At 38.1% G+C, this 16,651-nt stretch overlaps 1 protein-coding gene across 1 annotated transcript; it reads left to right on the top strand.

Annotated features, from left to right (window-relative positions):
* Positions 1-5,036: 5,036 nt before the first annotated feature.
* LOC132121166 (uncharacterized) lies at positions 5,037-14,222 on the top strand. Its single transcript, XM_059530350.1, has 15 exons — positions 5,037-5,396; positions 6,246-6,347; positions 6,454-6,474; positions 7,923-8,050; positions 8,155-8,433; positions 9,385-9,480; positions 9,568-9,718; positions 11,054-11,089; positions 11,202-11,228; positions 11,601-11,734; positions 11,832-12,110; positions 12,218-12,313; positions 12,427-12,580; positions 13,743-13,819; positions 13,916-14,222. Exons 2-15 carry the CDS (start codon positions 6,290-6,292, stop codon positions 13,994-13,996), a joined length of 1,617 nt encoding a protein of 538 aa, XP_059386333.1. The 5' UTR covers positions 5,037-5,396; positions 6,246-6,289; the 3' UTR covers positions 13,997-14,222.
* Positions 14,223-16,651: the final 2,429 nt, after the last annotated feature.

Genomic DNA, 16,651 nt, shown 5'->3' with positions numbered 1-16,651 from the left:
ATAGGAGGATCTGGTGGTTAACCGTGTCAAAAGCAGCGGACAGATCAAGCAGGATAAGTACTGAAGATTTGGATTCTGCTCTTGCCAGTCTTAGAGCTTCAACAACTGAGAGCAAGGCCGTCTCAGTTGAATGTCCACTTCTGGAGCCAGATTGGTTGCTGTCAAGGAGATTGTTGTGTGTGAGAAATGTAGAGACTTGTTTGAACACAGCTTGTGCAAGTGTTTTTGCAATAAAAGGAAGAAGGGAAACTGGTCTGTAGTTCTCTAAAAGAGATGGATTGAGGTTGAGTTTCTTAAGTGGTGGAGTTATACGTGCCTGTCTAAATGATGAGGGAAAAACACCAGTGTGGAGGGATGTGTTGATGATGTGAGTGAGTGCAGGTACAACTGCAGGAGAAATGGCTTGAAGGAGATGAGATGGAATAGGATCAAGCGGGCAAGTTGTAGGGTGATTAGAAAGGATGAGTTTTGAGACTTCAGCCTCAGAGAGTGAAGAGAAGGATGTAAATGAGTGTAAGTTTGCTGGTGATATGAGCTTGACTGATTGGGGTGTGGAAAATTGTATATATATATATATATATATATAGTCATGTGAAAATGTTAGGATACCTTATTGAATTCCATGGTGTTCTGTATCAGGACATCATAAAAATTATCTGGTCCGTGGCAGGCCTCGAATTTAGGGGAAAAAAAACCTCAGCTGAAGAACAAAACTGCGCTGTGTCATTGTTTATGTAACAAAAAATGGAAAAGCCATATGTGACAAAGTTAGATTAGGATTGTTTGAATAATGTGACAAGCCTATCATTAGTATTTCAAGTCAACTTTATACAATACTAGTTGTGTCAAAGCAAAGGAAAATAATTTGTTAATAATGAAAGAATAACAGAGTTGTTTTTTCCAGCTAAAGTCAGTTCACTGATGATTCAGTGATGTGAAATGATTTGTATCACTGCCACAAATCAATGACGTATGCAAATGATAATATTTTGGTCCTATCTCTGTCACGTTCGGGATCCAATGAGGCACGGAGATAGAACCAATTGCAGGTATGATATTTATTATGGGGTAATCCAAAAGGGGTAAACAGTCCAGGCAGGGTCAAAACCAGAATATCCAAATCCAACATAAACAAGACACGAAGACAAGGCAAAGCAAGGCAAGAAGCGACGGACATGAATTAACTCTCAAACATTAAACAAGGACTCCGTAACACAGACTCAGACAGACCGGGTATAAATACACAGAAGGATAATGAGGGAACAGGAGACAGGTGGGGAACAATCAATTACTCAACAAGGAGGAAGGTGACCAAAAAAGGGAACAGGAAGTGATAAGGTGACAGACACCGTGAGAAAGGGGGACATCTAGTGGAAACCCAGGGACACAACCCAGACACTGTGACAGTACCCCCCCTCTACGGAGCGGCTCCCAGACGCTCCACGACAGACACAAAACAGAGACCAGGAGGGAGGCGGACAGGTGGAGGCTCAGGGGGAGGGACGGAGGGCCAGAAAAGAAAAACATGGGGAACAGACACCGGAAGTGTGAACACCAAACAGGGAGACCAGGAGGGAGGAGGACCGGAGGAGGTTCAGGGGGAGGGACGGAGGGCCAGACTGACAGAGAGGAACAGGGACAGGAGTGAACACAAGAACAAAAAACAAAAAACAACATGAAGCCCCCCAGGGCAGAGCAGAAGACCACCACGTCCTTGTGGTCGAGGCCAGAGTCCTCCAGGGTGGGGCAGAAGACCACCACAACAGTGTAGTCAGGGCGAGAACCCCCCAGGGCGGAGCAAAAGACCACCACGTCCTTGTGGTCGAAGCCAGAGTCCTCCAGGGCGGAGCGGAAGACCACCACAACCGTGTGGTCAGGGCGGAAGGCCCCCAGGGCGGGGCAGAAAACCACCACAGCCATGTGGTCAGGACCAGAGCCCCCCAAGGTGGAGCAGACGGCCGTGTGGCCGGACCAATGGGATGACTAAACTCTGGTAAACCCCTGGTGTCCTTACTGGACTCCAGAAGATCGGTGCTGGCCTGACTCTGCTCTCGAAGATCATTGGTGACTGGCCTTTGTTCATGAAGACCATCGGTGACTTGCACTTGTACCTGAAGATCATTGGTGACTTGCCCTTGTTCATGAAGATCACCGGTGACTTGACTCAATCCTTGAAAATCACCAGAGACTTGACTCAGTCCTTGAAAATCACCAGTGACTTGACTCAGTCCTTGAAAATCACCAGTGACTTGACTTGACTCTGAAAGGTCAACGGTGTCCAGCCTAGTCTCTGGAAAGTCCATGGTGACTAGCCCTGACTCTGGAAGATCAGCGGTGACTAGCCCTGACTCTGGAAGATCAGCGGTGACTAGCCCTGACTCTGGAAGATCAGCGGTGACTAGCCCTGACTCTGGAGGATCAGCGGTGACTAGCCCTGACTCTGGAGGATCAGCGGTGACTAGCCCTGACTCTGGAGGATCAGCGGTGACTAGCCCTGACTCTGGAGGATCAGCGGTGACTAGCCCTGACTCTGGGGGGTCTTCGGTGACTAGCCCTGACTCTGGAGGGTCTTCGGTGACTAGCCCTGACTCTGGAGGGTCATCGGTGACTAGCCCTGACTCCGGAGGGTCATCGGTGACTAGCCCTGACTCCGGAGGGTCATCGGTGACTAGCCCTGACTCCGGAGGGTCATCGGTGACTAGCCCTGACTCAGAAGAGTCCACTGGGACCTGACTCGACTCTGGAGAGTCCACTGGGACCTGACTCGACTCTGGAGAGTCCACTGGGACCTGACTCGAGTCCACTGGCACCTGACTCGACTCTGGAGAGTCCACTGGCACCTGACTCGACTCTGGAGAGTCCACTGGCACCTGACTCGACTCTGCAGAGTCCACTGGCACCTGACTCGACTCTGGAGAGTCCACTGGCACCTGACTCGACTCTGGAGAGTCCACTGGCACCTGACTCGACTCTGGAGAGTCCACTGGCACCTGACTCGACTCTGGAGAGTCCACTGGCACCTGACTCGGCTCTGGAGAGTCCACTGGCACCTGACTCGGCTCTGGAGAGTCCACTGGCACCTGACTCGGCTCTGGAGAGTCCACTGGCACCTGACTCGGCTCTGGAGAGTCCACTGGCACCTGACTCGGCTCTGGAGAGTCCACTGGCACCTGACTCGGCTCTGGAGAGTCCACTGGCACCTGACTCGGCTCTGGAGAGTTCACTGGCACCTGACTCGGCTCTGGAGGGTCAACAGGAACCTGACTCGGCTCCGGAGGGTCAACTGGAACCTGACTCAACTCCAGAGGGTCAACTGGAACCTGACTCAACTCCAGAGGGTCAGCTGTGACTCTCATCCTGTGCAGCGGCGCTGGACAAGCAGCCATCTTGGGCCATGACTCTGGACAGGCGGCCATCTTGTACTGTGGTGCTGGGCTGGCGGCCATCTTGGGTTGTGGCGCTGGACTGGCGGCCATCTTGCACTGTGGTGCTGGACCGGTGGCCAATTTGGGCTGTGGCGCTGAACCGGTGGCCAATTTGGGCATTGGCGCTGGGCTGGCGGCCATCTTGGGCTGTGGCGCTGGAACGGTGGCCAATTTGGGCATTGGCGCTGGGTTAGCGGCCCTCTTGTGCTGTGGCGCTTGGCTGTTAGCCATCCTGGGCAGTGGTGCTGGACTGGTGGCCATCTTGGGTTGTGGCACTTGGCTGGTTGCCATCCTGGGCAGTGGTGCTGGGCTGACGACCACCCCGCCGGAAGAGACAGAAGTGGCTGGGGCATCCCACCGAAGCCGATGCTGAAGGTAGCGCACGAATTCCCAGAATTCCAGTGTCTCTAACTGCGCCATCTCCTCATGAGACACTGGATCATCCAGCCCGCCATTGAAATAGTCCTTGAGGGCCACATCGTTGTAGCCCATGCCATCGGCCAGGGACCAGAACACCTGAGCCAGGGCACCCACTTCATTGCCCTCTTGGCGGAGGGCGGTCAACCGCAGGTACTTGGTTCGCCGCTCCGCCATCTTGGCTGGGGAACGGAAAAATGACATACCGCTGGTTCCTACTGTGACGGAGTCCTTCTGTCACGTTCGGGATCCAATGAGGCACGGAGATAGAACCAATTGCAGGTATGATATTTATTATGGGGTAATCCAAAAGGGGTAAACAGTCCAGGCAGGGTCAAAACCAGAATATCCAAATCCAACATAAACAAGACACGAAGACAAGGCAAAGCAAGGCAAGAAGCGACGGACATGAATTAACTCTCAAACATTAAACAAGGACTCCGTAACACAGACTCAGACAGACCGGGTATAAATACACAGAAGGATAATGAGGGAACAGGAGACAGGTGGGGAACAATCAATTACTCAACAAGGAGGAAGGTGACCAAAAAAGGGAACAGGAAGTGATAAGGTGACAGACACCGTGAGAAAGGGGGACATCTAGTGGAAACCCAGGGACACAACCCAGACACTGTGACAGTAACAAGGACTCCGTAACACAGACTCAGACAGACCGGGTATAAATACACAGAAGGATAATGAGGGAACAGGAGACAGGTGGGGAACAATCAATTACTCAACAAGGAGGAAGGTGACCAAAAAAGGGAACAGGAAGTGATAAGGTGACAGACACCGTGAGAAAGGGGGACATCTAGTGGAAACCCAGGGACACAACCCAGACACTGTGACAATCTCCACATCTCTGAAAACATTTGTTTTAAGAAAGCTGAAAAAATGAGGTATGACACCTAACCCTAACCCTTATTAATTACTACTAACATTTTTTGGTAACACCTTATTTTAGTTTCTTTGTTATGCATAGCCCTTAACCAAATCTTAAACCTATACATTTTGTTAAAATACTACTATGTACTTAAATATATAATTACAATCATATGACATATTTAAGCATCTTAACATTTGACTCTGTAAGTGGATAAAAAATAGAAAATTCAGTTTTGAGCACTGAAGTTATATTAAAGGTTTGCTGATTTTTGCAGTAGACAGACAAGTGTTGTATAGTAGCTTTGGCATCTGATATAAATTAATTGGTGAAGAATTACAGGAGCAGTGGCATTAAATCCATTGAATCCTATTATTATTCAACTAATGAATATGTGAGAGTACAACACTCCCATTGCTGTTCTTTTTGAGTTCACTGAAGGAATGTGTGTACGTACTGTACCTGTTATCTAATCTAAAATCTAAATGAAAGGTCTGAAGTGAAACCATCTTCTTTTTTAGGAGTTACTGGTGATTTTCCTAAAACAAAATAAAATCTTTCATTACAGGGGGCGTTCTGCCCTGAAGCAAAGACACACAGGCTAAAAACCAGTGCAAACTTCCTGCTAACCCACAGCAGGTGAAAGAGTGTCGCCGGAGCAGCTGTCTGAGGTAAGAGAAATTATTATCTTTAAAGTAATGCTCTGGTTCTCTAGGGCCTTACTTTTGTAATTAATTTAACTAAAGCATTACATTAGAAGGGTGTATCTTTTATTTTCAAAACAAAATATCTTACCTTTTACTTCACTAAATTTGATAAAACCATATGATTTATTTCAAACTGAAGAAATCGGGACCTACCCTAAAGTGATTTTTATTTTTTATTTTGAGATAATTCTGTCAAATTTTGGTTTACAAATCCTGCTGAATGATTCATTAGCAAATTGGACTGATCTGTTTGCAATTAACAACGTGGTCATATTGGACTGAAAAAAAGGCAGACTTAAAGTAAATGTAAAGTAAAAGCTATTAGCAAAACTCAAGTGAGTGACAGAAGAGTTACTAGTGCTGAATTTTACTATTGATTTTTATAAATGAAAAGCATATTGAGAATGTGCATGACTTCATTGTTTTTAAACTAATTTTAAAGGATGAGTACTTTAAGCTTAATTTAAGTGCTTGAATGTGGATAAAAAGGAAATGAGTACATTTAAAACTGTGTTTGTATATCATGTATCACTAATTATAATGGCATATGTTACTATACATACTGAAATGCACATTTCTATAGCATACAGTTTAATATGTATTTACACATATGCTCACTATAGTCAATCTTAAAGTAATCACATAGAAATAAAAAACCTGGAATTTTTCTGTGTTCCAGCGGCTTTGAATGACTCCAGTGAGATTTGATTGAGTTACCTGAGTTTTAATAAGTGTGTTTTGTAAGAGACATTCCAGAGACGTTGGTATAGACTGTGTTTATGATAATGCATGATGTTTTAATAATGCTCTAAGATTACAAAAGGAGGATTCCTGGTTTTATCTCTGACGTCATCATCATGAGATTGTCTCCAGTTTTCCAACATCTGCTGGTGTTCATATCAGTCATGTCACTCGGTAAGCTTTTTTTTACTGTTTGATTATCAGTCTTAATGTGTCAAAGGCAATAGAAATATACAAATGTGTGCTGGTGAATTTAATCATTTCTCTTTCTACTTGATAGCCAGAGTACAAACAACAGCAGGTAATACATTTATTATTATTATTATTATTATTTTACTGGAACCACATGTATTTTTCTCACAACCTGAATACGCTACTTTGGTGTGAAATGAACAAATGTCTTCTCAAGCCATCCTCATCACATTGTGTGATTGTTAAAGGGATAGTTCACCCAAAAATGAAAATTGTCATTAATAACGCACCCTCATGTCGTTCCAAACCTCCGTTTATCTTTGGAACACAGTGTAAGATATTTTAGATTTAGTCCGAGAGCTCTCAGTCCCTCCATTGAAGCTGTGTGTACGGTATACTGTCCATGTCCAGAAAGGTAAGAAAAACATCATCAAAGTAGTCCATGTGACATCAGAGGGGTCAGTTAGAATTTTTTGGAGCATCGAAAATACATTTTGGTCCAAAAATGGCAAAAACTACGACTTTATTCAGCATTGTCTTTTCTTCCGGGCCTGTTGTGAGCGCGTGAGCACGATTTATTAAACATTATTGCTCTGATAGTAAAATATTACCATTTACCAAATATTACCAACATGTCCTGATTTGAGCAGCTCAACAGCCTTTTGTCACACATCATGACTGGATTCTCATGTCTTTACAATCATGTACATCTTCAGGAAGTAAAATTATGTGTCATCCTCTTCACATAAAAAAACATTTAGTACAAATGAAATATACTTCAGTTAGATTTTACTATAACTGTCAGCATGAAATGAAAATGTATTTATTTCAGGTTTATTTGACAGGGACAATGTAAACCAATAATACATAAATGTACAATGTGCCAGAATTAGTCAAAAGGTTTTATCATCTGCAGGCCCCTGATTAATCTGTGAATTTGCATGTTATTGATAGCCTATTGCTGTGAATTGTTAATTCATATATATTTTTTCTTTTTTAAAAATTATTATTATTATCATCATTAGTATTATTTAATTTGTTAATCAAAATGGCATAAATTGATGCATAGAACCAAGTTCCTGTCATACGTTTGGATTATCTTTTCAATAATCCATAACAGGATGTTATCTGATGTTACTTCCTTTTCGTTGCAATGAATTTACTGTCAATAACTGTAACAAATGTTATGGAGAAATATTTATTTAATTTATTTTACATCATTTGACTCTATTCTGATTGGCTGGAAGGTGTGTGTTTAAGCAGTAATGGGTAATTAATTAAAATGATTTGCAGTTCCACTGTTAACAGAAGTTCACAGACATGGAAAATTAACATGTGCAATCTCTCTCTCTCACACACATTAATTTAAATAAATGTAATCTTACTACACTGCGTTATCTCTGTCTCTGATTTAAAGCAGAGAGAATGCTACTAACTACTAATCACAACCAGATTCCCAACACGAGTCATGTCTTAACAAACATGAGAGGAAACCAATCAGAAATGTAAATGTCAAATCTTTTGTATTTTTTTTCTTTACTCTCTCATCACCACCAGAAATATTCTACCCATTCGGCTCAGCAGCAGGAGACACAAACAATACTGCTCAAGATGATGGAAGCTCTCCAGTTATTCAGCTGTTGAGTCCATTTCTGTTCTTTGGCCGCACTTACCAGCAGATTTATGTAAGAGTCTGATTCCATCTTCATTCTGAGTTTAAATGTGACTGGTAAATGCTTTATAAACTCATCTGTGATCAGTGATTTTCACAATATTTCTCATGTTGTAGGTTAATAATAATGGATACCTCACATTTAACCAGCCTTCATCACAATTTGTCCCCTACTCATTCCCCGCTAGCAGAAGCCAAGATGTAATTGCTGGTCTCTGGACTGATCTTGATAACCGTCTGAGAGGTGTAGTTTCATATCATCAGTACACCAGTGGAAATGTTCTCATACGAGCCACTCGGGATATAAACACACATTTCCCAAATCTGAACTTCACCGCTTCTTGGGTCTTTGTTGCAACATGGGATAAAGTCGCTTACTTCAGCTTAACCAACACAGTGAGTTTGTTTTCCCCTTTATTCTTGACTCAATTCTATTTAAAAAATATCTAATTTACATGATAATAATGATAATAAATCAATTTCCACATTCCCAGTTCCTGGCTAAAAATTGTTGCATTGTATTGAAGAAGGACATGAAGAACCAATCTCTAAACAGATATTAGGTTATCTTTAGTGCTACCTGAGTTACAGTTATTTTTTCTATTTTTTTTTTATGGTTATCATTTCCATTTCCATTTAATCATTTAGCAGACACTTTTATCCAAAGTGACTTACAAATAAGGACAATAGTAGCAATTATACCACAAAAGAGCAATAATATGGAAGTCCAGTGACAAAACCTGGTCAGTCTAACTTCACACAGCAAGGTTATGTATATAATAAGAACAAAACAGTAGCTAAAATAGATAGAGCTAGTATACAAGGGGAATACAATAAATATTAATAAAGAGTATAATAAATAGAATAGAAAAACAATAGAGAATGCTAGTGTTAATAAAAAGATAAAAAGATCAGTAGATAGAATAAAAATAGAATAGTGTTAGTGTTAGAGGGTCAAGTTATTTTATAATAAATAAAAAGTAAACGTGGATAGAATTGAAAAAGATTAGAGAGCACTATTGTTAGAGGGTCAAAATGTTCTTTTTAATAAATAAAAAGATAAGTAGATAGACTAGAAAAGAATTGAGAGTTTTAGAGGATCAAGTTTTTTTTTTTTTTTTTCATATATGATATGGCCTTTGGTCACTATTTTTAGTTTGTCTTTCATCATAAAAAAAATAGTAACAAAATCAAAACTTTGAGCCAGGAAAGTTTCTGAAATTTGGTTGATTTGAATGACCCAACAACATTTAATAAAATAAAAAAAATTGTAAAATAGAGCAAATACACAAAACATTCAACAATGATCAGTTTAAGGTAATTACATTTTATTTCTGATCTTTGCAGGAAACATCCTTTCAAGTGATTTTAATTGCAGACAGTAATTTTTCATTTATTCTGATGAATTATGGTGAAATTGCTGTAACAGGACATCCAGTGCAGGTGAAAGAAACTTGCTTTCTGTGTGTATTGTGTATTTTATATATGTATATATGTATGTGTGTGTGTAATTCTCTCTTGGTTGTACAGGCTGGTTATGACACAATAAGCTCCACACACTACACAGTGATCAATGGATCAAACAAAGGCAGCTCCATCTCAAACCTCAGGAACTCCAGTAATGTCGGTGTTTCAGGACGATGGGCCTTCAGGGTGGATGGTGGACTACAAATCTCTGAAGGTAAAGTTTTTACCTTTTCTTAAATACAACCGCAATTCCAGAAAAGTTGGCATGTTTTGTGAAATTCCATAAAATCAAGAATAAGTTATGTTATACTTAAATTTTGATTTTGATGGCTGCAACACACTCCAAACAAGTTGGGACATATCCACATTTAACATTGTCACATAAACTTTCCTTTTAATTAAAATGTTTAATTGTTGAAGTTTTGCAAGCAAAATATTTGTCATATCTCGCTTGATACAACACTCAGCAGTCTGTGATCGTAATTGTCCGTTGATGATGAAAGTCACATGGTCATGGTTTTTTGGGACTGAGAACTTGATGCCCATTTTTCCCAGAAACAAGATGAAATGTGAACTCATTTAACAACAGCACACATTTTCACTATCTTTCTGAGATGAGCTCGCAGTGATTTGCATAACTGCCCAAATGTTCACACAAAGAAAGGAGGCATAGCTTTGATTCTCACAGTAGTATTGTTATGCAGTGCCACCTGAGGGCTCAAAAGTCCTGTTCCTGGATTTCTCTGGATTACCTGAATATTCACACAATATTATACATGGTAGTTGCTAGTTGGTAAAAATTAAGTTATTTGCAATCTTGCAGTGAGAAAAGTGATTTTGATTTGTTAGACACTTATCTCATGAAAAGTGATGAGCCATGATCCAGCTTTGCTTGCAAAGACTGAGATGCTCCTTTTATACCCAAACTTGATACCCTCACCTTTTACCAATTCAGCTGCTTTCTCTTTTATTTGGTCTCTGTCCCAACTTTTTTTGTGTGTGTTGCAAAAATGTATACATTTAAGTTGGTCAGTGAAAACTTTGAAAATATTTTCTTAGTACTTTTTGTCAATTGAATAAAAGTTAAAGAGAATTAACAAATCACAGATTCTTGATTTTATTGCATTTTACAAAATGTCCCATGTTTTCTGGAATCGGGGTTGTATATTAAATAAATAGGTTTTGTTTTACAAGCCAGTGTTTTGATAACTATAAATATTACATAACCCCATATAATGTATTTGCATAATTAGTTTAAAACATGTCATTTCATAAATCCAAGTGAGTGTCACAGTATCAGTTTAACTAGTCTACTCCTAAAAGTAAACACAAAATAATCTTCTAGCAGATATACACATTCAAAATGACACTCTTTCTCAAAAATATTTTAGAAAATCTTGTACTCGTGTATAATTATGGATCAATGCATGGTTCAGTTGGTTGCCGCAGTATGTGCTGCCATAATTTCCCTTTTCAGTAGAAAATATGTAAACAGAACAAGAAACCTGTAAGAAAAAGTATTTAATGGTGTTTGTGTTCATTCTCCCAGTAAACCTCACATTGTCAACCACCACAGTCTCAACAGGTAATAATGCTGTGAAGACTATAAGATATATATATATATATATATATATATATATATATATATATATATATATATATATATTGTTTTCTTATCTCTTGATATTTTTTTACAGCCATTCTCCCAGTGACTGCAAAGCCAGGTAATTTTGAATGAAGAATATGTTTATGTCAGAAACATGCTATTACAAAGTTCATGTTATGTACAGTATAGATGCATATCTTCCTGTATAGATGCATATCTTCCTCCAGTATGATTGTTGCCATCATAAACTTCTTAATTATTGACCTGATAGAAGAAAAAGTGTCAATTTTCAGCACTTTATTTTCTTACAGCCACTTCTTGACTTGTGCAGCTCTTGAGCTTTTTGTCACACGTCATTACAGTATTATTTGGTCTTTTCCACACTTTCTATTGGTGCTAATTATTGTGATGCATATCTTGAAATATAAACATCAGTCTGTTTTTTTATTATTATTTTTTTTTTTAATTTGTATTTTTATTCTCTTGACAGCACCAGCAATATTCTACCCATTCGGCTCAACAGTAGGAGACAAAAGCAGTCCTGTTGATGATGAAGGGAGCTCTTCAGTTATTCAGCTGTTGAGTCCATTTCTGTTCTTTGGCCGCACATACCAGCAGATTTATGTAAGAATTTGACTCCATCTTAATTCTAAGTCTAAATGTGAGTGAAGGGTCTGTCATCAGTCGAACCTGTAATTTTGACTGATGTCTCTTATTACAGGTTAATAACAATGGACATCTCACATTTGACAAGCCTTCATCACTATATACTCCTTACTCATTTCCTGCTAATAGAAGCCAAGATATAATTGCAGGTCTCTGGACAAACCTTAACAACAATGTGAGAGGTGTCATTTCATACCAGCAGTACACTTACGGAAATGTACTTACACGTGCCTCTCAGGATATAAACACACATTTCCCAAATCTGACTTCCAACGCTTCTTGGGTCTTTGTAGCAACTTGGGATAAAGTCGCTTACTTCAACTTAAGCAGTACAGTACGTATGATATACTGTTTTACTCTTTGATATACTGTTTTCACTTCATGAATGATAGAACACTAAGAGATTTTTTTCTTCTTTCTCTTTTTTCTCAATATTTTCAGGAAACATCTTTTCAAGTGGTTTTAATTTCAGATGGAAATTTTTCATTTATTCTGATTAATTATGGTGACATTGCTGTAACAGAACATCAAGTGCAGGTGAAAGAAACTTGTTTCTGTCCTAGGAAGAAAATGTTAGTATCCAGTACCATAGAACAGTATATGTATGTGTCCTGTCTAAATTTTCATTTGCTTTTACATATTTTGGACAGGCTGGTTATGACACAGTAAACTCCACACACTACTTTGTAATTCCTGGATCAAACAATGGGAGCATCATCTCAAACCTCAGGAACTCCAGTAATGTTAATGTTACAGGCCGATGGGCCTTCAGGGTGGACAGTGGACAACACAACATCTCTAAAGGTAAACACTCTCTAGATTGGGGTTTTTCTACAACCAATGTTTTAATCAGTTTTTATAACCCTGTGTGATGTTTAAAACAAATAAAAAATGTAATTAAAGTGAATATTTTATTTGTGTGGCTTCACACAAGGAATCACACAAGGAATTTGTTTTTCAGGAGCTCTTGATACATGCATATATTTACATGAATACCAAAACCCAAACCAAAACAACAGCAAAAGAGAAAGCACAGGACAGAATATTGCACCTCTATTTTATTTTAATATTGCAGGAATTTGTTTTTCAGGAGCTCTTGATACATGCATATATTTACATGAATACCAAAACCCAAACCAAAACAACAGCAAAAGAGAAAGCACAGGACAGAATATTGCACCTCTCGAGTTCATGAGGTGTTTAACGGTGTTTGTGTTCATCCTTTCAGAAACAGCCACCACAAACTCAACAGGCAATAATGCTGTGACTGACTGAAGATGCACTTATTACCATTGTAAATCCTGATGTGAAATAATAGTCTAGTTAATAAAAAAAAAAGAAGTTTATTAAACCTAGACAAAAACTAAAAATATATGTACACATGTATTTTAAATGTTATTTCATCATATGATGCATCTGGCTTTAATGGCTTATATAGTCTGATATTGTGAGAATATGACGCTCATACACCTCAATTTTAGTCTAAAGCAGAGTATATGAATTTTGGTGCAGATGCTTATATTTATATGGCCAAAAACTTTAGAAAATTCTGATAGCATCCAATGTAAATCATCTGATTATTATAAATGTATAGCAGATACTTACATAAAACTAATGCAAATATCACTATAAATCTCCCAATAATTTGTCTTGGTAAGATATTTAAATGCTTAATTTCTTTTTTTTTTTTTTTTGTGGGGAGCAAAACATAAAATGCAATGCAATTCATTGATAATTGAGAGATATAGAAAACAAATAAACATTCGTCAAAAAACTGATGATCACTTTTGTTACACACATTTGAAAAGGATTTTTCTAAATAATTATGTATGGATAATCAATTAAACCTAAGTTGCTTCAGTCCAGTAAATGTTCATCTTGAAATATAATTAACAATATACAAGTTAATCTTATAAAATAATTAACGATTTCACAGTTTCACATTTTGAGTGTGTTTTCTCTTTAGTTATTGGATTTCGAGTAAGACTTAAATCATTACTTGATCTAACAAACAGTACAAACACCAATACAGTTTTACAGCAAGTAAGCTACACATACAGCTCTTTATACATTCAGTCTATATTGCTATTGGAGGACGACTACTGAAAAGTCTGATCTGTTTGTCCATCTGTGTTTCAGATAAAACAGGAGCTGGTCAAGTACGGTCTGCCAAACAACGTCGAGTTGAAATTAAGAAAAGTGCAAAGGATAAAGCCATAATACCGGTCTCCTTCAGGAAAATAAATAAAACCAGTTAATTTCTTAAATGTGCTCAGCGAATATCCCAATAATCATGTACAGATTTAAAGACACCAGTTTTCATTGAGATGATTAAACACAACATCAGCCAGTCTACATTTCTGTATTAATCAGCACTGATTTTGATACAGCCTTCATGTAGCCATAAAATTTTTTAAAGTTAAATTCCCAGGTAATGCATGAACTGAAAAAAGGGGAAAAAAAGAATAGAAAAATAATGTATCAATTGAATGCAATGTACAGGAAGTTTCTCTTGAATAAAAGCTTCTGCTAAATGCATTAATTCAGTATATATGATATATGAAAATCAGTATATATATACATACATACATACATACACGCACGCACGCACGCACACACACACACACACACACACATATACATATATATATATATATATATATATACACACACACACACACACATACATACGTCTGTGTGTGTGTGTGTGTGTGTGTTTGTATGTATGTATGTATGTATGTGTACAGAATCATATATACATGATTCTGTCTGCTGCTTTCTGTCTGTAAAGTATTTAAATACAGGCAGACCTTAATCAGGTTAAACATCATATTGAATTTTACATGAATGAAAAAGGGGCTGTTGGGGATACATTTAATGTTTTTACAATAGCATTATCATCATAGCTTTATAAAGGTACTAAAACGTGTAATTTTCAAAACTCCCAACTATTAAAACTGTTTTATGTAGTTCTTGTCTACTGAAAGTTATTTACAGAACTATGTTTTTTGTGAGCTGAACAATCTTTATGTTCACAAACAACAGTACAATCCATTGAATGCACTGTACTACTGCTATACTGCACTGTAGCTTTGATTTCATTTTCGTAAAAAAATAAATAGGCTATGGCACTATGACTATGTATAGAAAATGTATGACAATAACATTCAAGGATAAATGTATTAATATTAAAACTGCAGTGTAGCAAAGACAGTTATATTCAAACCATTTTAAGGCAAATAAAATACTTTCATGGGGAAAAATTGTCAATGGTGTCTTCAGGGGACTTTAAGGAGAAAATGCTCAGCAATGACATTAATGATGAATATCCCCATGTTTATTTTATACGTTTTATCTGTCCAAATATTTGTTTTAATTGTGCTTCATAATCTTTATTTATATAACTCCCTCTCCCTCTTGGAGCGACATTTCTTTTCTTCTCTAATGTTCAGACAGGACAACCTGTCACTCTCGTGAGATCAACCAATAGCAAACCACAACCATCCAGTCAATTCTGGATAAACCCATTGAAGTCCCGTCCTACATTATTTTCTTGTTCGAAAATCCATTTCACTTGGACAAAGACTATTACAACGTTTGTTCATGCTGCCTTTAAATAGAGAACAAGAATTAAAAATTGCAAATTCGTTGAATATGCCATGTTGATGCTTATTGCTCATTATTGATTAGTTTATGTTAAATATAATGGATTTTGCAATTCAGGACCCATGTTTCTAATCAGTCTTACAAAATGATGACTAACTGGTCATAAATTAGCTGTACATTACTGAAAGATGGTTAGCAGAAGTTAATACGTTGAGGATGGCACAAAGTGGGAATCCTTGAACAATGGTCAAAATCACTGCAACACAAGGTCTTATTGATTTTATTACAGTGTCGACAAAAGCAATATGATAAAATACATTTGCATTTATTAAAGTTAATAACATGCAGAATTCTTCAGCCAAGTAATATAAAATTATGGCAGCAGTTTACAATTTAGAGGAACATATTCATCCTGACATCATTAGATAGCAAGTTATCAAATCTGACAGTAAAATAGAAAAACACTGTCATGTGACGTAGATGTGTGGGGGCGTGTTTAAACAAGGCTTTTTAAGGGGGTGTGGTTGACTATTAACTTTTGTAAAGAATATCTCTTTGGATTTGAGACTTTAGTCTTTGCAACTTTACAGATCATCTTTATGCACCAAGAGTTTGTAAAACTCCAAAGACAAAGAAAAAATTTAAATCGCAGCAAATGACTCCTTTTTAGTTGATGGTCTGTAATGGTATTTGTAGTGGAAGCCATTACAATTTCTGTGATGGTTTCTATTGTTTGTTGTTGTTTTTTCAGTAGGGAAATATTACTTAATGGTAAAACATTTTACATAAAAAAAGATTTGATGTTGATGTTAATCATTCAGGGGAAGAACATACAGTACATTCACTTAGTGAATGTTTCTTTCTGTTGTATCCTCATTCTTTACATGCTTGGTTTTTTTTATCTGCTGTTCTCAGTTTATTCCTATGAATACAGCTACATCATTCTGTTATCCATTATTCAGTTCAGTAACTTGAGCAGAAAGCAATATTATGGATAGGGGACTCATATTTAACTGAGATGTTAACTGATTGACTGGAGTGGTGTGGATTACTTGCTATTTCTACATAATAAAATTGTGCCAGGGTTCACAAATCGAACCAGTGTTTTTTTTATGAGACCAGGTTTGGTGTAATGCTACATCTGTCCCCCAAATCTTTTTTCTTATAAAGAAACAAACTCATCCACATCTGATGGACTGAGGGTGAGGGAATTTTAGCAAATTTTAATTTTTGGATGAACTATTCCTTTACCTGAGTTTATGGCAGTTT

Source organism: Carassius carassius, chromosome 39 (assembly GCF_963082965.1).
Source record: "Carassius carassius chromosome 39, fCarCar2.1, whole genome shotgun sequence".
NCBI classification, from domain to species: Eukaryota; Metazoa; Chordata; class Actinopteri; order Cypriniformes; family Cyprinidae; genus Carassius; species Carassius carassius.
The sequence above is the reverse complement of the archived record's forward strand: the minus strand, read 5'-3'. Positions and strand labels throughout refer to the sequence as shown.

Bases quoted from the DNA above. Each gene is read 5' to 3' on its own strand.
- LOC132121166 (XM_059530350.1), top strand. From the start codon at position 6,290: ATGAGATTGTCTCCAGTTTTCCAACATCTGCTGGTGTTCATATCAGTC. The intron at 11,229-11,600 runs GTAATTTTGAAT...TTCTCTTGACAG, and splicing joins CCCAGTGACTGCAAAGCCAG to CACCAGCAATATTCTACCCA. The intron at 12,111-12,217 runs GTACGTATGATA...CAATATTTTCAG, and splicing joins ACTTCAACTTAAGCAGTACA to GAAACATCTTTTCAAGTGGT.